At 36.0% G+C, this 21589-nt stretch overlaps 1 protein-coding gene across 8 annotated transcripts in view; it reads right to left on the reverse strand.

Moving 5' to 3' along the window:
- Positions 1 to 380: 380 nt before the first annotated feature.
- The window catches only part of TRPS1 (transcriptional repressor GATA binding 1), a 236890-nt gene continuing 215681 nt past the window's right edge, over positions 381 to 21589 (reverse strand). For all 8 annotated transcript variants that reach the window (XM_077167515.1, XM_077167510.1, XM_077167514.1 and 5 more), the window contains 2 exons: positions 4074 to 4196; positions 381 to 1546 (listed from right to left, as the gene is read on the reverse strand). In XM_077167515.1, the coding sequence (XP_077023630.1) occupies positions 485 to 1546; positions 4074 to 4196 (1185 nt within the window). In that variant the 3' untranslated portion in view covers positions 381 to 484. The remainder of the gene's footprint in view (positions 1547 to 4073; positions 4197 to 21589) is intronic.

A 21589-nucleotide genomic window follows, 5' to 3' on the forward strand; every position in this document is an offset into this window, starting at 1 on the left:
TTTTCCTTTCATATGCCTAGGATTTCATGACACTTCTAAATTTCAGCAACTGTCTATGGGTTTTGGAATAAATGGGCCAACGGGCCAGCTCATTACGGCTTCGGTATCACATATGTAAATGCTTTTAAATTCTAGACATTTTTTTTACCCTTTCTTTACAAACATAATAATGATAGTCTGGTGATACTTCTTATGGATCCTTTCCCCAGTATGCATTAGCCAAGATGCTTTTGGCTTACTAAGGTTCTAAAAAAACTGATTGTTTACCATCTCCCGTTCTTTCTCACTGACCATTTGTCTCAATTTTTAAAAATCTTGGTAACCTTGTCATCAAAAGAAGGAATAGTAAAAGAAGGGAATTTCATGTTGGATAAGGCAGGCTCTATGAAGTACTTTTTTTAATAGGTCTTCATAAGACATTACAAGCTATTGAATTCCCATCAAGAAAACCTATTTCTATTTAATTGTGCTAAGTGCTAAGGTTTTACTCTTTAGGTTTTCCATTTTTTTCCGCTTGTGCATTGTTCCTATGTAGGCCTCTCTGGATATGAGTTGTGAAGTCATATTTGTCCGTGCAAAGATGCTGGCATATGCTGCACTGGAAAGGTCCACTGTCACCATGGCAACTCATATGCAATGCATACATCACTTCATCCAGAAAGACAATGCCACAGTGTGCACATTTTGTTGAAAGTTCATCTTGAGTACTTCTATCGACTTTCTCGGTTTTTACTACATTCAAGGGACCTTCATTTTTTACACTTGAGGGTGCCTTCATTTTCTCCTTGGAGGCACCGTTTGCAGTTGGCCCAGGTCTGGAATGCTTGATCGCCAAATCTAGAGGAATGTCATTGTCTGATCCAACAGCTGAAAAATGAGGAGGCAGATTGAAGGTGGGATAAGGCACATAGTTTTGGCAAGGATTTGGTAGGCCAGGCACATGACTCAAGTAGTGCGGATTCCCAGGAACGGAGAGCTTGTATTTACTCCAGAACCGCAGCCAATCAGCTTCACTCTGGAAGTCATTATGTACAAAGGGAAGTCCAAAAAGGGGGTACTGGTACTTTTCAATAGGGCTGCCTGGTGGTGAATAATTTGGGTGCTTTGCAGGTCTCATGTACTTCTCTATTGGACTGCCTCTCTCAGAACTTCCTTTCCCTTCAGATACGGATGAACTATTTCCTGGGTCTCCAGTACTTTCCTGAGGACTTTTTATATGAATGTGCAAAGGTTGCATCCTTTTGTGAATATCCAGGGTTTGGCTGACCAGGACTGGCTGCTGAGCAGAATGGCTTTTAGTCAATGAACCCTGGGCTTCATATTTACTCAGGCTCGGGAGTGGAATTTCTCTCTGGTGACCTTCATTTGACTGATCTTCTGACCTCCTCTCTAATGGGCTTCCATTGACCTGGTCCTCACTGCTTCCCCTCTGCTGTTTGTTGAGCTGCTCAGCCTGAAGTGCCTCTGGGTTAAGGCGCTTTCTTGTTCTCCTCCTAATAATCTGCTCACCATTGTTCTGCTTAATGATGTTTAAAGGCCTGGGAGTCTGTAGAAAATACACACACAATCCATAAAAGGAAAACATTGCAAAAATAAATTAAAACGCATTCACATTTCCTCACCAATATAAACCACATTTAAATTCAAATTTCAAGGACAGGCTTTCTAGATTTACCAAAGCTCTCCCTTTGGTCTACACGGGATCAGAGGACATACCCAAGGTGCACAGTTTTAGCCTAGTAAAATCATGTCCATCTTGGCAGAGAGGACCAAAGACATTAGCTGATTTGAAACCAGCTTTCCCAAATTAAATAGATTTGGGGATTGCACTATTTAGTAAGAAAAATGTGTAGGAAAGTGATATGAAGACATGTCATTTTGCTGAAATATTTTTCAACTTTTGAGTTGGCACTGGGATGTCAACCTGATAATGTGGGATACAAGTATTGACAGCAATAGTGGGAAAATTACACATGCGTCTAAGTAATTTCAAATGTGACTGTAAAACTATCAAAGATCAGTGCATAAATAAACAAAGGAAAACTGATAAGAGTTGTGAGGAAAGAAACCAGGTAATCAAAGCTATTTAAGTGGGAGATTTTTTTTTTATCTCCCAGCTGTACTCCTCTTTAACAATATTTTATATTCAATATGGAAGATTTTACTTGCTAACAAGTGACACATTTGTTTTCTGTTGGAAACCTAAATTCATTTGTGGCCTTGGTTCAAATATCCAATCTGTCAGTCTACTCTGCAGAAAGGGAATGCTGACTCTTGCTCATTTTAAATCATTTCACTCAGCTTAAGTATTATATGATTGGCATTTATGTACATGTTCCACAGGTGTTTATATGACTAAAATGCATGGATGCCTCTATAATAAAAATCTGACTTGCTGTAAGAGCTCAACTTTAATTTTTAAAATGGAAGGAATAACTTTTAAAAAAACTAACGCATTCTGAGGTGCACGGATGCTTCAGTGGTAGAATGCTCACCTTCCATGCAGGAGACCCGGGTTTGATTCCCAGACCGCACCCCCCCCCCCCAAAACAAAACAAAACAAAACTAATGCATTTTTACAGACTTACACTTGAGAAGGAGAATCTTTAAATTGGTTAAGGTCCAATTCTTCCAAAAAAATTACTGAAATTAGGAAATAATTTCTAAATATATAGATAATATATAATTTGTGAAGTATTCCTGAAAAGGATGCAATGTAATGCATGGGGTTAACTGACATATTAAATGTAATATGAATATAAGTTCTCTTTGGAATGTTTCTGTTGTCACAAAAGTATTCTGATGGAAGTAGAGATAGTCCCCTAGTTATTAGCCATTCCATTATTGGTTTCAGAATGAAAGTGACAAAACTCTGGCATATGCCAGGTGCATTTATTTTGTTCAGAATGTTCAGATTTAAAAAGAGCTGATATTCATTTAAAAATACACAGTAGTTAATCTCCCTGTTATGGAGAAACCTGACATCTGCATTAACACCTCTTTTAAACTTCCATAACTTTTGTGGCAGTCTTTAACATGAGTCATGAGCATAACCTTTATGCATTTCAATTTATGATTGAAATAAAAACTGAAAACTGAAAACATCTTGTCCCTGAAGAGATGAATATTAAAATAATTTTACAAAAGAGTTTTGTTTATATCATAGTGGTTAAATGATGCTAACCTGGCAGAGCAGGAGTTTAATTAATTCTTGGCCTATTATTGGCCAGAGTTCAATTAAAATCATTACTGTCAGCATTCATTAAATGGAAGTTTATCGCTGTGTTTTAATGGTGAAAATTAAAAAAAGAAGTAAGGCAGTGGTGAGGATGAATCTTTCCACTAGCTACATGCTAAAAGCTAAGGTTTTTACAGCTTATACTAATTAGGACTTTGGGCAGCATGCATTTTTTAAAGAGTGCATCCAATGGTCCATTTTTGAGGCCTTTTTGTCTAAAACTGTAATCCGTATTCACTGACTTGTGCTCAGAGTTATGGTAAAATGCCAAATGAAGTGAAAAAGGCAGAGAGAAATAGATTTCTGTTTACTACATGGGGTATTCCTATTTTCAAGTTGGCTCTTGTCATCAGATCAACTTTTGAAACTAAACAAAAATATTCTTCAGGACTTCAGATGCATATTCAGATAGGGGATTTGTGAGTTTAAATATTCTAGAAACTTCTAACTAAAATTTGGGAAAAAATAAGTCAAAGTAACAAACAAAAACAAAACTTTTGGTAGTATTTTGGAAACTTCTGAGGTTTCTTCTTTTTACCTCGAGTAATTTCACTTAAGTCTGATAACCATTAGGCTACGTTATGTGAAGTTCCTAGAAATCAATCATTTTCCTCTTTTATATCAAAGAAGCATAGTGCCCTGCTAAGGATCTCAACGGTATCTCCCCAGAACGTCTAAGCCGACTTCACCACAATCACATGTGCACTCAAAATGCTGCATTAAACAACCCTGCGGGGGTAGGCATAGCATTCCAGGGAATGGCACTTAGCACACCACAGACCAGGCCAGTGCTGCTTTATAAAGCATTTCCTGGAACAAACTAACAAGTTCTTACCGAGTGAAGCTTTTGGTAGAGGCCACACGCATTGCATACATATCCGCCATTTGCATTCTTTCGCCAGAGAGAGGTCTTTGTGGTCAGGCAATTGGCACAAAAAACACCCGAGCCTCTACGCCTCTGAAACGAAAAAAAAAAAAAAAAACAAGGTCAGAGGTGAGTCACATGATCTGTGGAGTTAGCCCAAATCAACCCAGGAGTTTTGTCTTTGGACCAGCAACAATGACAGTATAAAACCACGCTGCCCATAATGAGGTCAGGTTCAATTGTGTTTAATAGGCACCACTGATTTTCATTATAATTAACCCTACAGTGATGGATGAGGTGTGGGGAACACCAAAGGCTTTCACAGAAACAGCTTTAACTTTTTGAACTTTGGGTTTTGTGCCTTTAATGATGGTTCCCCTAAATGCTGAGCCCTGAAATATACCTTTTAAAAGCATCAAAACAAAAGTCGAAAGAAAGAGCAAGGCGGTATGTTACAGATTCTTTAGAAAAGGAGAAGCGCATGCTACCTGAGCTTAAAATACGGTCAGGTTTGGAACAAATGCTTCCAAGTAAGTGTGAAGAGAATGTATGACACTCAATTCTGGTCTCTCATTAGCAACTCTAAAATCTGAAAAGGAACACCTCCTGTATTCCAAGCTGACCAACAGAAGCTTTAGCCAGCAAGAAGTACAGCTTTACCAAGGAGAACCTTTTTGAGATGCCTGTGTGAGCCAGGCAACACTTTCAATGGTTATTTATTTATTTTATTTGACTCAGACTTGGAAATCACAACCATTTCCAAATACAAATTGATTTTAGTAGCCTGAGTTCTGTAATCTTCAGATTCAAAAATAATCTAAGAATATTTCAAAGTAGATTAATTAGTATCACTTGTTCTATTCTTGCTATCAAGTAATGATTTCATTAAACTTCTCATTTAAACAAAAATCAGGCTGTGTTGGTAGGCACAGATACTAACAGGCAGGAAATGGAATTCTGTTGCTGCATAAAAAAGACAGCCTGAATTGCAGCTCAGCCATCCTTTCTCCAAAAAGCAGAGCCTTTAATGATAAAATATGCATGTTAGATAAGGAGTGGAAAAAATCTTGCTGGAACCCAATTTTATTATGAATTTACAATTACAAACACTGTAAGTCAAAATTTCAGGGATTCATAAAATTTAGGCAATTTATTTAACTTCAGTCCATACTGTAGAACAGTGATATCCTTGCCAAGAAAATACAATGGTTATAATTGTATTCTGATACATTTCAAATGGAAAGCTTTCTGCAGACATAATTTTGGCTTCAAGACTGGAACACTTTCTTGGCATTGAAAGGGCATTTGATTCATCGGGTGTTTCACAATGTATCACTAAAAAGACCTGGTGAGCAGCCAGTTCCCTATAGGGTAATTTTTCCATCCAGATGCAAGTGCTATCAGAGGCCCTCGTCAGCTAAACTAATTATGATCTTGCAATTGCTGATGTCTGTTCACTCTAACATTCGACATCCTCCATTAATCATCAATACAAGGAAAATGAATGAAACGTAAAGAAATGAGGGCTGGTAAGCTGCACAGCCATAAAAATCTGAAATGAGAGCAATAATTTAACAAGATTGGGGGAATGTTTTTAGTGAGTACAAAGTCAGGCTAACAATTGCCCTTTTAAACCAAGAACATGATCTCATTAGTGTAGCAGGTTGTGCTGCTTTAGGTGATACAATAAAAGTTAGATTTCCACAAACATAATCTCTGGATCCCCCTTTTTACCCTTCCCCTAAACCAGAACCAGGAATGTACCACATGTTCCTAAATCTCAATAAGAGCAAAGTCAAGGTGGGGCATCAGTTCACAGCTCCCAATTGGGACCTACGTAAAGGCAACAGAATGCTGCTTCCCCCAAATCAATGAACTATTAGGGATTGTGTTTATCAAACACTTCGGGGCACCCTTGATGCAAAGTAAGTTGGGAAGTCTTACTAGTTAGGCTGTAATTGTGAAACTTCCCTGGGGCCGTGCAAGTCTTTTTCCTAGATCTAAGTAACACATTTGGCAAATAAGCACCAACTTGATCCACTGAAAGGCAATGTAAATGTCCATTTGGAAACTAACCCACAGATATGGCTGAAGCTCAAATTTGGATATGTAAGCACTCACTCCAGCTTGCTGTTCTTTCTTTGTGCCCTGGGTGCTTGACATAACCTGCCAAGGTGGGTGTAATTCTGATTTCAGCAAGCATTTCAATCCTTGCACAATTCTGTGCTTAATTCTCTTGCAAAGAAAATGCCCTTCATTAGAGGGAAAGACATGAGATTACAGCGCTGGTTTCCACAGGCATATTTTGCTCTAAGCAGCACTTACGTTACAATAAAGGTCGACATGTTTTAGGTAAACCATATCTTATTTTAAACACATTAGGTACACTCTGAATTCACTTACTGAGAATCAGTAGAGTGTAGAGAGATTAATAGTCAGATTTAAGAGTCAGACTACTTGTGTTCACAACTCATCTCTGCCGTTAGCTAGGTGCAACTCTGGGCAAGTCATTTAACCTCTCAATGTTTAAATTCTCCCACCTTTAACGTGTGAGCTGCTGTATTATGTAGGTTAATGAAGGCAATTAGAGAGGTGCACAGACTGTGAATACTCTAAAAGTGAGCTATTTGTCGAGGGGATTCTACTGTGCCTTCTTGTTTAAGAGAAACCTATTTTGTTAACTTTGTTGTTTCAAGTACATTCCCTCAATCTAGTTATTGAACATTTTGTATATGCTTAAAATATACAGTTGATATTATCAAATGTATTTCATTGTACAAGTCTTATCACCCATGAGAATGGAACATTGAGTCAGAGTGAAATATCTAGGTGTTCACACCTAGAATTCAATAGGGCAGTGTTTATGTGGGGGTGGAGAGTGGGAGGTAGGTGAGAAATATCCCACACATAAAGTTACCTCCCATCTAAACAAATTCTGCACTTTGGTGAGAAAATGTTATAGAATGCTTATGTTTAAAAGCATTTTGCATAGTAAAAGTTATGTTTGCTGTACTTAGAATTCCCGGAAGAAGCTGAGAAGATGGAGGAGAAGACCGTTTGGCTAGCTGTGTGACTGCAGAGCCACAGAAAACCACGCCACAGCTTTCCAAGCCACAACAAAGATGAGATGTCTGACGCGGCCCTGCTGTGCACGATGCAACCTGGCTGGATGTATTAAAGCATTTCTTTGGAGTTGTCGATATCCTCAGCCCAATCAAGGGCAGGGAAACAGTCTGCTGCCAAAGGAAGGCAGAGTAGAAGCCTCCCCCTTCCCACTTTTTAAAAGGTTGTCCTTATTAAGGAAAAAGAAAAGCAGTAAAGACCTTGCTTCATTCATAGTTCATCATGAATGACAGAATTTTAAAATGTTTTGTCGTCCTCCTTTAAACTATGTTTATGAGGACAGAAATTACATCTCCGAAAATTCACTGAACATTCTATTTTATTACATGCACACCAGTGGTCTGCCTTGAGTGGCTAAACACAAAGTTCAAAATAAACTTGCTGGTTATTATTTTTATCATTAGTATTTACCCTTATTTTGGGGAAAAAAAAGTTGTTTTTTAAAAAAATCCCCTTTAAACGTCTTCCATTGGGGTTTAAAAATTTATTTTGAGTTTGGCAGAGAAGGCTGATCATGTTGTGGAAAACAAAAGCAAGAAAATAAATTTTCCACTCCTACACGCCACACTCAGTTTTTGCGAGACAGCTGATCCCAGGTACTTGCTAGGTCTTAAAGGTCAGGTAGAACAGAGCTCCAACTTTCGTTTGATATACACCAGCATAGTCATGTATTGCTGATGGTTTTACAAGTGTACATGGATGTTTAAATAAGAAGATTGTTCCCCCTTCTCCTATAAGCTGTTTTGGAGGGATAATAATAAATTTTACCTCCATGGCCTTGTGTAAGAGAAGGAAGAAGGATGAGTCATACGTAAAAAGACCCTGTTGGGAGAGGAGAGGACGAGGCATAAGGATAACAAAAATAATGTACATGTGGGGCAGGTTTCACACAATTCTCACTCTCCCCGCAGGCGAGAAAGCGGCACTCACATAAGAAAAGACACTACAAAGCCATAACCCTCTCTGCCCCTGTACTCTAAGAAGTCCACTGTCCACTTCGGCCACCAAAGAGACGTTGGCCCAGACCACAAATCTTCATGACAGTCACCTCAACTGAAAATTTCTACAGAAGAAAGAAAAACCCTGGAGCTGACAACTGAAGGAGATAATTCAATTTTTAACAGTTGGACTAGTAATTTTTAGGCTGCATTCTTGCTGCCTCCATGCTATTTCTGCTAGCTGGTAATTTCCTGTGTGAAAAGGGATGGATGATGACAGGGGCAGTTAATTGCAAGGAGTTTTGAGGCGAGGTCAGTGATTGGCGGAGCAAGTGCTTTCAGTGATAATTGAGGAGAATTCTTCTGATCACTTGTTTCCTTGCCATATTTCAAATGCACTATAATCATAATACAGAGTCACACTGCCGTAATAGAGGTGGTGAATTTGGACATTCCACACCAGGATGTAAAAAAGAAAATGATACCCTCATCTTTGAATATAAGTACACTGTAAAACTGACATTTTTTTTTTCTGCTTCGAAGTACCCCAAGGAGCCTAATGACTAAATGTTGATCTTAAAAAAAAACAAATACAAATTTTCGTCTTAGGTTTACAACTAACAGTTGTATGAGTGTCACTATATATACATCTTTCTCAAAGCTCCCCATTCAAGCTTTGCTTTTAGGAGGGGTCTTAACTCCTCAGTCATATTTTATTCTGGCTGAAGCTTGGCATATGTCTTGGTAAACCCAGATGTGACTTTAGAAAAAAAGTGAAAAAAAATGTTTTAAATTGGTTCAGCTATTTTTATTGCTTATTTTATTTTATTAGCTGAAGATTAGCCAGAAACAAAAATGTTAAGGTTTTCAAATTTCATAATTAACAAAGAACCGATGTAAACTTAAAAGGTAAACTTGATTGAATTATTTATTCAAGTGGCTTAACATTTAGAGACACGGATATTCGTCTCCAAGATATTAAAAGTCTCCATTGGTGAAGGAATTTGAATAGAAATGATCCTTTTTTAATAGTTTTCTATGAATTAGAACCATACCAAAACCATGTAATTACATAACAAGCCTTGATAGGCAGTGTATTTACTCATATTTTCTATGGTTTTATACCTTAGCTATTTTAAATCAACTCAATCTGAAATTTGATACATGTGCTGTTACTCTGGATGTACCTCCCCCACCAAAAAAAACATATATTATATATATATATATATATTTTATCATGGGTAGGTACTGGGAATTGAACCCGAGTTTCCGGCATGCCAGGCGAGAACTCTGCCTCTGAGCCACCGTGGCCCTCCCCCCCCCCCAAATATTTTTAACTCTTTAGATAATTTGTGTTTATTCAGTTATATTAAGAATCCTTTGCAAACTTCATGAAATCGTCATTTCAGGGAAATGTACAGATGACTTTGATAGAACTTTCAGGTACAATTTTGGAGTAATCTAATTTCAGTGGTAAATTTAATTCAATTCAGTTCTGGGAATACTTACTGAGTGTCCGTCATGTGCCTGGCACTGTGCTAGAAGCTGGTGCTAAATTGATGTGTAAGATAAATATGGTCCATAATATCACAGAGTTTCCAGTAGAATCTGCTATAACATAGTAAGTATGGAGATAAAGGGCATTTTCAGTTTAATTCACATAATTAAAAAGAAATTTTTTGGGGGAAAAGTGAGCAAAAACCCAAAGAATTTCCCATGAATCAATCTCATTCAAAAGCTGAAAGATACCTAATGATGTGTGCTCCTTCATGTAACTGGGTAACAATTTAGTCATTTCAGCAACAACGTGACACTTGTTTACTGTCCCATCAGTAATAATGTTATTACTGATATTATTATCAGTAATAATGTATTATCCAGAGCATTAGCCTATGAATAACCAAAAGATTTGAGATGAGTTAAAAAATGGGTTCATAAACTGTTATATCTAGCAGGTACTTAAAATTGGATAATGATTAATATTATTTTAGTCCCCACCAGCAAACACAGATGGTCACATTTCTCCTCCAAATATATTTAACAGGCTGTTGACTATACACTCATAGACTGTATGGAATATTAGGAATACAGCAGCTAAAACAGCTTAAAACTAGACAGGAGCTTGCAATGAAACCTTTACAATTAATAGCCAAAATTTTACCAGAAGCACAGGCGAGCCAATAGTTTAGCGAGAGTAGAGAAAGAACTCTGCCAACAGAAGGCAATGGTTACAAATATCCTGGCAGGCTTTTGTTTCCAAATAAAATTGTGAAGAATCAGTTCAAATGGGCCGTAGAGCACGTCTATGCCTGTTTTAAAACAGCCCTCTTTGCCCTCAGATTTCTCTCCAGAAAACTGAAGACACTCTACAAGGTTCAGCCAAGCACCCATCTTATAATCACCTATCTCAGAGTTTGGAAACAAAACCTGTTTGCCCTGCTTATTAAATTGACTTCCTCAACACATCAGCAATGATAATGGAGACCAGTGTAAACTAAACTGACATCCCTGGCTAGGAGTACTGGAATTGTTCCGGGACATGAGACAGTACATAATCTAAAAATGGTACGTTGTGCCCAGAAGACCTGTCCCTCTGATGCTGCATCACACAGGGAGCTGACCAATGCATCAGGTCATGTTAACTGGCATACATCAGCTCTATCTCCTCTGAGATGCAAGTGATGGCTCTTCAAAAGGGATACCAGGAAGTTAAGATTGCGATTCACATGGATTCTTCAAATATGAAGAATTTAGAAATTTATCAGGCAGAATTTCATAATCCATTATGTAGACCCGAAGAACCCCATATCTCCCTCTCCTCATATTTGGTAAATGAGCAAATCAAACATCTAATGTTATATACAAATCACACAGAAGAATCGGGACTAGACAGACCCAGCTCTTTAGAGTTCTAACCCATGCTGTTTCCATAATAATGGTCTGCCTTTACAGCAAGATTGCATGTGGACAGCTAAAAATATGGCGGCAAATTTATGTCTGCTCTGTCTTTTTTCATTGCATGTGAAAGTCATTATTGTCAAAAAAAAAAAAAACTACTCAAGTCTCTCATTGCTTTTATTTCTGCCACCATGCATCCATTTTCACCTTTCCTTCAGCTACACAATTGTTAGAGAGTTGTTCTTTTCCCTATACCAGTGCCCACACTTGACACTGAAAAGAAAGTCTTCTCAGAAGCCTAGTTATACATTTTAGCATCTCTTAAGCAAACTTCAGTTTGAGAATACAAGACTTCATTCTGTTTTAATAAGTTTAGTGTACATCTTATTTATGTACTATATTTAGTTAACATGTTTATTTCAGGAAAATTTCACATTATAAAAATAAAATCTCACCCGGGTTTGATTCCCGGAACCTGCCCATGCAAAACAAAACAAAATAAAATAAAATCTCAGTGATAAAGTAGAGACTTTCTTTAAAAGTAGTCTCAAGTCCAATGGTCTCATCTTCTAAGCCCTTAATTAAAGAGACAAATAATAGTTATTTTCTATATTATCCATGTAGTATGACTTTGCAATAGGTAATATAATGTTGGCTATTTAGACAGAGACAGAAAACAAATAACTATTAGTAATTCTTTTCAGATTAACAGATGAAGCTTTATCATATTCAAGGCAGTTACTATACGTCAGGAACTCAATGAGTTTGGGCATCATAAACTCTTTCGATACAATGGATGATTTTGTCTCTAGAAAAAAATAAAGAAGTACAAAATATTTTACAAATAATTTCAGGATGTTCAAAATAACACCCCTCACAAAATGTACACAAGGTCTTCGGATGACTGTGGGTGCTCATGGGTCTCAAGCTAAAGAATCCCTGACATACACTTTAGAGTCACTGTGAATCATTAAATACTATGAACTCTCCCTCTCTTATTAGTAAGATAACAGGCTGAAAGTGGCTCTTCTCAGAAAGTGAATTTATCTAGGCTCAAAAAGTACATCCTGATCCCAAAGTCTAAGGAAAAAGACAGGATTATATTTTAAAAAGCATTTTGGGAATCAATTATCTGGCAGAACCCTCTTGTTTGCCTACTTGCTGTTCTTTCTTTAAGAATCACCATCATACCATTTAATGTTTATTGATAAGTTATTATATGTATTATAAGTTAGGTTTACTATCTGATTTCTCTTCAAAATGAACCTAAGAGGCAGATATGATTATTATTGTTGTTATTATTATTTCCACTTTATAGCTAAGTAAACTGAGGCTTAGGGACATTTTCTTTCTCTGGCTAAACAGTAGGGCTAGGATTCAAATGCAGGTCCCTCTCACTTCAGAGCCAGTATTCTTACTCATGTTTCAGGTCCTTATTATTAAAGACGCGATCGGGAAATGTTTACTAAAAATATTTCACCATAGCCTAGCTTTGAAGAACGCTTATCTCTTCAAACTACTCTATAACAGCTGATTGGAATTATGAAAGTTTCGAGGTACCAAGTAGAAATGACTCATCCTTGATCAGATATGGCAACATGCTGTTTTGAGGTTTGACAGATACAGTCATAGCCAGAGGAACATCCGGCATTGGGCCGACGGAGAGGCCGTGATGGCAAATGTTCGAGTGGGGTGTAGAGATGTGTTTTGACTCTGCTGTCTCACAAAAAACAAAGTGTGAGAAAAAAATCAGATATTAGTTATACCACGGTCTTAGCTCCTAATAATACCTGCTCTATATGAGGGTATTTGTGAACAACGACAGAGCTACAGATGGGGAAGGAAAAAATGGTGCTGATATTTTGAAAAGTTCTGTAAACACAGAAGTTCAGGTAATAAATTACTGGATTAACCCTACATATTAGCATATACCAAGATGGAGACACTTTGCAATGTTCGATATCATCATTACTCAAGATAAAAGGCTACTGATTCTTAAAGTTAAGGTTATTCTGCCAAATTCCTTAGGATTCACATAATATAGAAGATTAAACACCCCCACTTATTATATATAAAAGTGCATGTTACTCATCTATCTATGCAATTTACTTTTGTACTTCTTATGTGTGATATAGCTTCCATTTCATCAGAGAACTGCAAGGACAAAAATTATTTTTAACTCTAACCACTATTTACAGGCTATCAAATCAAGAGGACACAGTCAGTACAGATCAGATGTTAAAACATAGCATGTAGTCTGCTCAGCAGAAAGATGGTAGCTGCTGCTTTATTCTATTTAAACAACAACAACAAAAACCTATGGAAATATCATGCTAATATTAACTTTCAAAAAACTGCAAATGTGTCAAAAAGAGACCCTAATACCAAGTATGCAATTTAACTAAATATGTGACAAGCAATAGTGGGAACAGACCATTTCATTATCTATGACTTTTAAATACATGGTGGTGGAGTGGGGGTGGGGCGGGGAGAAACAACTCCTAAGGCAAATGAACTTGAAGTTCATATAACTTTTGAATCAATAAATAATTCTTTTAAAATGCTCTGCCAATTCTTTTTTCAAGTTTGTGTTTTCTCAGGACATGTACAATCGTAGGTATTTATTTTTTATTATTATTATTTTTTTGGGGGGGAGCATGGGCTGGGAATCGAACACAGGTTTTCTGCGTGAAAGGCAAGCATTCTACCACTGAACCACCTGTGCACCCTAATTGTAGGTATTTAAATACAGATTTCCGATGGTTAAAATGAGTTCCTAGTACGTTATACCATTGTCCAAATGGAAGACGTGTTTTTGAATAAGAGGCTCTGCAACTGCTATCAGTAAAACTGAACGTGAGCTGATAATTTCATCATAAAGGTAACATGCCGACAGGGAAACCTAAGCTGATTTTTTTTTTAAGTTTTAATAACGTTCTTTTAAACAGACAACTTGGAATTATGAATTTCCTTAAAAATAATGATGTAATTTTGTAATAACTGTAATCTGTTCATGGGAAAACTGCTTCTTCAATAATTCACCCAGTCAATTACACAGGAAAGCACTGTAATGGGCTATCCCCCCATCAAACAGCGCACGTACATGACTTCCTTTTCAATTACCAACTTGTCTGCACTGCCATCTGTAAAAACGAACACATACCTTGTGCTGCCAGGTTTTTGCTTTTGCACTTCCATTAGTGGGACTAGCTGCAGCTGCTCAGAAAGAAAGCAGTGACTGTCTTTGTTTTGATACATATATTCCCCCTGCAAGTACCACCAGAGCAGCTCAAGGTAATACACTGTCTTGGGAAGGCAACACCAGTCAATAGCTTCACTCGGACCCGCTTCTCTCTGTGATCTGGAGTTTGTTAATCACACTCTACCACACACTACAGCAAAAACTACTGCATCACAGCAGACGTTCTCAAGACTACTCCTCAGTCATTCACACACCAGAAGGAACAGTTTAAATCGCTTTGTAAGCTGACATTTTATACATTGAGTAGACGACCAGGAAACCCATGCTGAGGGATGGCAGTACATCCTGAGACACAAAACTTGTGGCAAGAGGAGCTCTGAATATATAATGCAGGAATTTTTCTAAAGCTTTATTTTCCTCTGCCTCATATCCACATTCTTTTTTTGCTGGAGTTATTTCTTCCCCTGGCCAAAGAGTTAAACTGCTCACAATCCCTACAGAAGATGTGAAGAAATTACAGTAACAAATTACCCACAATTAATTTTTTTAAAAGAATAATTTTTTCCCTATTGTGGAGTAACATGAATTTAAAAAGAGAACACCTACGCTACTGAGCTCTTAAACAAAATTAAAATATTTGAAAAAAACATATTTGAAACATAAGAAAGAAAAATGGGAAATAACGAAAAAAAATGGTTTGGTTGTAATTTAAACAGTGCTATTTCCCATTGACAAATTCACCCTAGACTTATCAAAACTACTTTTATTCATAATTAGGTATCTTGTCGTTAGTGTGTAAGGTTAGCTTTTTGAATACTGGAATGCCAGTTTTGCCTCAGCTTTAAATTACCAGATAGCTCTGCTTACTCAATTTTCAGGTATAGGAGATAGAGTACTGGATTCCAATTATTTACATATGAAAGTCCCTCAGAGGGGAAGGGGGCTTAGTGCATTGCACATAGTAGGCATATAATTAATGATATTAATTAATTGAATTGACCCCTATCAGAAGGTCAGTTTAATAATGCTAATTTAATAAAAAGCCATTCTCTTAAAACATATATGGATTTGTGTTTATGAACACACATATGTGCTGGGATTGAAGGGCAATACTTAAAATGCAACATTATTCATGAAATACAAATGCAGTTGTTACCAAAAATAGAACTTAGGTTGAAAGCAGTTTCATTTTTGTGAGAAGTGAGTATTTTCATTATTATAGTGATCAGAAATTAAAAATGCAAAAAAATGAATAAATTCTGTACCATATTTAGACCACGTATTCTTTGAGAGAATGGTCCGTTTGCTTGCTAGCTGCTGAGCAACTTGCAGAATGTGGAGCAGTGGGATCCACTGAAACAATTCTCAACACCACTAGGCAATGAGATGTCACTAGGTACATTTTCATTAAAGTGATATCATATTTTATAAGTGGCGCAAAAATCCCAACCATGATGTTTAGATTCATGAGGAACAATATTGTAAACTTCCTGGAGAGTTGAGAATAAATGTAAATAATTGCATGTACAAAAGACTGTGAAAAAAGAAATGAAGCTATAGAATAACTATGAGAGCATTTTATATCTTATCCTAATTATTCATTTTAACAGGTAGCATATAAGAAATCAATAATGTGATTTATTTTTATCATGGATTAATGTTTATGCCTATGTTAGAGTTTGTTCAATTCACATACATATTCAATTAACAAATAACTGAATATTTGTAAATAAATAATATATTAATATGTAAAATAATTACATATGGGAGAATACCTAATGCCGTGTTTAACGTATATTAGGCAGGCACTCCATGAGTGTAAAATTACTTTCTTTCTCTCTTAATTTTGGAAGACATTGAATAATTGAGTCTCAATAACTAAAGTACACGATGGAAGTCTTTTGGGGACTTTGGGAACTTCAAAAGCCTGAGATAAGAGGCATTTCTGTCTGTGCGGACAATAAACAAACAAGAACGTTAAGAGAAATGCATCCGGAGAATCACTAGCAAACATCTCAAAAAGTCCATGCATGGGTGATAAGAAATTTAATTTCAACATATTGTGAACAGCTGCTTGCCTTCTACTGAAGTAGTGGGACTTCTCTGTGATAGTTTAGATAGTTACCAACATTTGCTGAACACCAACCATGTATGTACATAACATCATTTTAAGCACTTGACATGTACACATGTACATAACTCAGTCTCTATAGATACTTATCTGTGTGCATTTGTCAAAACTTAAAAAAAGGGCCTCACATGTTTCTTTTATTTCTACAACATGAAATAAGAATGGATAGCAACCCTAAAATTTCCACATTTGTGTCACTGTCTTACAGAAAGTTTATATATTTAAAAATACATTCTCTCTCCCCTCCTCTTCTCTCCTTTATTTCTTTTTTCCCTTTTGCTCTCTCCTGTTCTCTTTTTTTCTCATCTGTCTTCCTAAAGATCTTTAAGGATTTCATTACATAAACCAGTTAGGTGGTTACACATTCACTTTCATGAGATTAACGAGTCTATCAGAGATCTATACTTCTCACTCCAAAAGCTAATGGAAATTTGGGGAAGGAAACAGGGGCCTCTGGAATATGCTAGAATGTAAAGACATGTTCTGTGGTTCACAACCCCTCATGTGTATTATTTAAATCCAGCTGTACGTAATTTGCTTCTTTTCATATAGTGTAACCCTACTGATTATATCATAATACAAGATATGACAATAGATATTTAATTTATAGATTACAAACAAAGTTGACTGCACTTAGATTTAGGCAGATTCAGACTTAGAAATTTTTACATAAGACTTAATTTTGGGTGCTTGCTGCACATTTTTATACACAAGTAATCATCTAGAATTTGACTGATAGCCTCTACTTTACAAATGTCTATTTGTAATGAATACACGTACACGCACGCACATTGAACGTGTGAGCACGTGTGTACCCACATTTAAAAAAACATGGCTTCAAAATTCTCTAGTTTAATGCATTTAAAAACTTCAGAGATCACTTGTCTCATATTTTAAAATGTCTCCTTTTAAAAACAGAAAATCATACTTTTTGCCCAAGTTATGGGGTTATAACTGACATAGAAGACAAAATATCTCTTTGATGGAAAAGCAGATGTCAAAAACGGAATGGCAGAATTAATGATGAAATTTCAGAAACCAGCAAGCATCATTTCATGGAGAATTAATAAATAATAATTGAAAAGATTTCCAGATACTAAATACTCCAAAAAGTTGTGTACTCTGAATAAAATATTGTGATTACTTTGAACTTGTCATCCCTCTTTTCTTACCTTTTGTCCAAATTTTATTTCATCAAACTGTACTTAATGTGCCCATGGGTATTTTTTTTTCTTGGCAAAACTAAAATGGAAACTGCCATCTTCCTTTGAATTCATCCCAAATGAAGACAGTAATTCAAAAATAAACAGAATGGACTGATTGGTACCAGACTAGAATTCAAAGCAATTCACATAAAAAAAAAAAAAAAGGTAAAGAAAAGTTTGCCCATAAAAGGCATAAAAGTCAAACATTTAAAGAAGAAGAAAATCAACATTAGTGGAGGTTTAGCTAATTAGTAGATCTAATACAGGGCTTTTATGTGTGTAGGTTTACAAATTTCAGAAAATGACCAAATTATTCCACTTATACCATTAACTTGACCTTTTCCAGGACTTGACCTTCCTAATAGATTTGTTTTATAAGATATGACATTGTGAACAGCTGTGCTATTCTTTCCTGAACTTGATATATTTTTTTAAAGGATGAAAATAGGCTGAATTTACTAAAGTATGTGAATTTTTGGTTACAGTGGGGGAAGGGAGGGATCTGAAATGGAAAAATATTGTTAGTTCCTATCTGAACAAGTCATTTTGAAACTCAAATGCTGAACTATTATAAACATTTGTGGCCAGTTAAAGAAATGATTTATAAGAACCTGAAAATATCAAGATGAAATGAGTTCATTAACATAAAGAGGTATGATTATTGCAATACATTGGATGCTCTGAACTTCAAACCACCAACCACTGAGTTACAAATTGCAATGTGCTTAAAAAGCCTGGTTTTAAGTAAGACCCTCTCCAGGTTTTTACTTTCTTTTTTTTTTTGCATGGGCAGGCACTGGGAGGAGAATCCAGGTCTCCAGCATGACAGGAGAAATCAGCCTGCTGAGCCACGATGGCCTGCCCTCCAGGTTTTACTTTTTAAAACTAAATATAAATCAGGGTTGTGGTAGACAATCTCAGAGGGGAGAAATCCTCTAAGTTTCTTACAGGGTAGAGTGACTTGCAAACACCCTGGAAATTTTAATCTATCCTAAAAATACCTCTAGATAGATTATATTTAATGTAGCAACTAAATAATAAATATTACGGTTTACTTTGAATTCTGGTTGTACTCATAATTCTCTGCATGGTAAAAAGCAACACTGGATTTATGAAGTATGAAGAGGGCAAAGCAAATGTTTAATAGTCACAGTTTCTCCCCCAAACCAATTCAGCATCCAGTTTAATCTTGTTGAGGTGGTTACGCTAAGTGCTATTTTTCTACTTTGGCTCCACAAAGTATATCTTCAGTTATAATTCAACAAAGTGTGTTAGACAAGTAATAAATAGCAGTGTGCATTAAAAGCATATATGAAAGCTATTGTTAATTTCAATTACACTTTTAATACATTATCTGTTGATCTGATTACTGCTTCTGATAGGTCCGCCACTGTCCAATATATCCAAGTGCACCATTCTTTTTAAAAGAGGTGGAGGCATTTGAAAAAAAAATCAGATAACTCTGTTTCCAGTGTCTCAGGGATAATTATTACCTTTCTTCTTTTCAACTTTAAAAGAAAGCAATGCCTGTTTTGCTCAGGGCAGCTGTTTAAAGCTCCTGCTGTCAGAATCTTTTCAACCTGAGTGGATTTAGGATTATTTAAAAATGATTACTGTATCACACTAAGCCTTCTATTGCTGTTGATAATATGTCCATGCACAGCATGGTATGGTAATCAACCCAAGGGACATGTATTGACATTTACCTTTGTGTGTGTGTGTGTGTGTGTGTGTGTGTACGGGTGCATCTTTTACATGGTGATAATAAATGTTTTGATTTAAAAAATTATTCGGGGCTGCACGGGTGGCTCAGTGGTAGAATGCTCGCCTGTCAGGCGGTAGACCCAGGTTCGATTCCCGATCCAAGTACCAAAAAATAAAATGAAATAAAATAAATAAATAATAAATAAACAAAAAATAAAAACCAAATTAGGAAAAGCTGTTATAAGAAATGAAATACTGGCAGTCTGAGATATAGTAAAAAATACTAAAAGTTTGGCCTTCTACTGGTAGATCCAAAATTCATATTTCAACACAAATTGTAGTTCTGAAAATAATATTCACTTAAAGCAGCATAATTTTCAGAGTTTATCCACTTTTCTACTTTATTTTAAGGTGTAATATGCTACTATAATATAGACCCTATATACTATCAGATAATGTTTGCTTTAATTGTCTGAAAATTATTTCCCACAATTATTATAATACCCACAATATCACTGTTTTATAAAAAGTATCTGTTAAGGCCATTAAATTAAATACATTATTTTGAAAACACATTTTTCAATTCATAGTTTAAATGATTGAGCTTTCTTTCCTATTAGATAAAAAGGTAAGTTTTAACTTGGCAATATTGGTGTAATTTTCCATTAGAACTATAAAATGCACTTTGGTTCTTGTTATAAGCATTGGTTTCCTTTAGCTTTCTTCTAAGTTGATTTAGATTTTCCTTAGCAACCAATGCAGAGCCTTCTCCACCCCTTTATTTCTCTGAATGTTTATTACCTGTTGAAATCTTCCTGGCTTGCAGAAGTAGCAGACAGGAAAGGAATGCATTTCCAAACTAAACGCTTGATATTTAATCAATAAACGAAGGAAGTTCTCCCCTAAGAATTGACTGCTGTGTGAGCTCTGCCTCCTCTCGTTTTTTAGGAACAGAAATAAAAACTCTCTGCTTCCCACAAAAGAAAAATCCTGGAGTCACTACAATGTAAGGCCCACCTAAGAAACATGGCCTTCTTATTTTTGGGTACAATAGCTAACTGCTTTCTCATTATACAAAGATGATAAGGCCTCTGAATCGAAACCTGTAGTTCTATTTTCAGGGGTATAAATGGATAAATTTCAATATATTTGGTCTCTGCTTGATTCAATATTACATATATCTGGATATCACATTTTAAAGAAAAATGTATAAAGGTGTTTACTATTGTTCATAGTCAGTGGATGGCCAGAAGATTAGCAAAATAATATGTAAGTCCTCTAAAAGAGTTTCACAGAACTATGAAAAACAGAGAGAGGTTCAAAGTCAACATAGAAATTTACTGTGGCCTAGAAACTTCACAGATTAGACTAGGCTAAATAAAATGAAGAAATGCTATGTTCAAAGAAGAAACAGTGCTAGAAACTTCTCTAAAATTTGAGATCATGCACTATAAATTATTCATACTTAAGTAAGTCTTCTTAAAAATGTCATGTCAAAGAAACTTCTCTGATATTTAAAGGAAGTAGAGAATGAGGCACGGAGTATTAAAAATTGAGAAATATTTTAAAGGCAGCAAAAACTCTAGTTTCCCACTTACATACTAGACTTGACTTATTTTTAGATAGTGATTTTTTTGGCAATTAAATCAAAGACGACATATTATGTTTGTTAAAAGCACATGTTCCCGCGCGCTGCAACAGTGGCTCAGTGGCAAGGATTCTCGCCTGCCACCCTTCTGTGATCTAAATGCATGTTGGCACTTCGCTTTCATTCAGTAAGTAGTTTTAGAGACCTCCCCCTCTTAGTTAAAGTCATTATCTTGGAAGAGAATCATAGGACATATCTTTTTAAAGGGGAAGGAGATACCAACATGGTTTGTCTGCTGCCCTCATTTTTGGGTCACAAAGAAAATTAATGATAAAGATGGGCCAGCTGGCTTCATGATCATTGTACATTAAAAATATTTCCCTATCCTCTCCTTCAGAATTGTACACCAATGTCTATGACACTCTACTTCCTTTTTGAGATATTAATGGTGAGTTATAATAAAGATACGTTCAATGCATAAATTCCATCATCCACTATAACAAATTCTACAGAAATCTTTAAAATACTACTAAACATTAATGAGATTCCTCAGTCATGATATTTTGTGTATGTTGAAACTATGTGAAATTTGGTAACTGAAGAAGTAGAAAAACCAGACTGAGTTATTTACTATTTTTTAAAAAGTAAATATAATTACATAAATATATACACAAACCTGATCTGCTTTAAATCTAAA

This window comes from Tamandua tetradactyla, chromosome 6, assembly GCF_023851605.1.
Source record: "Tamandua tetradactyla isolate mTamTet1 chromosome 6, mTamTet1.pri, whole genome shotgun sequence".
NCBI lineage: Eukaryota > Metazoa > Chordata > Mammalia > Pilosa > Myrmecophagidae > Tamandua > Tamandua tetradactyla.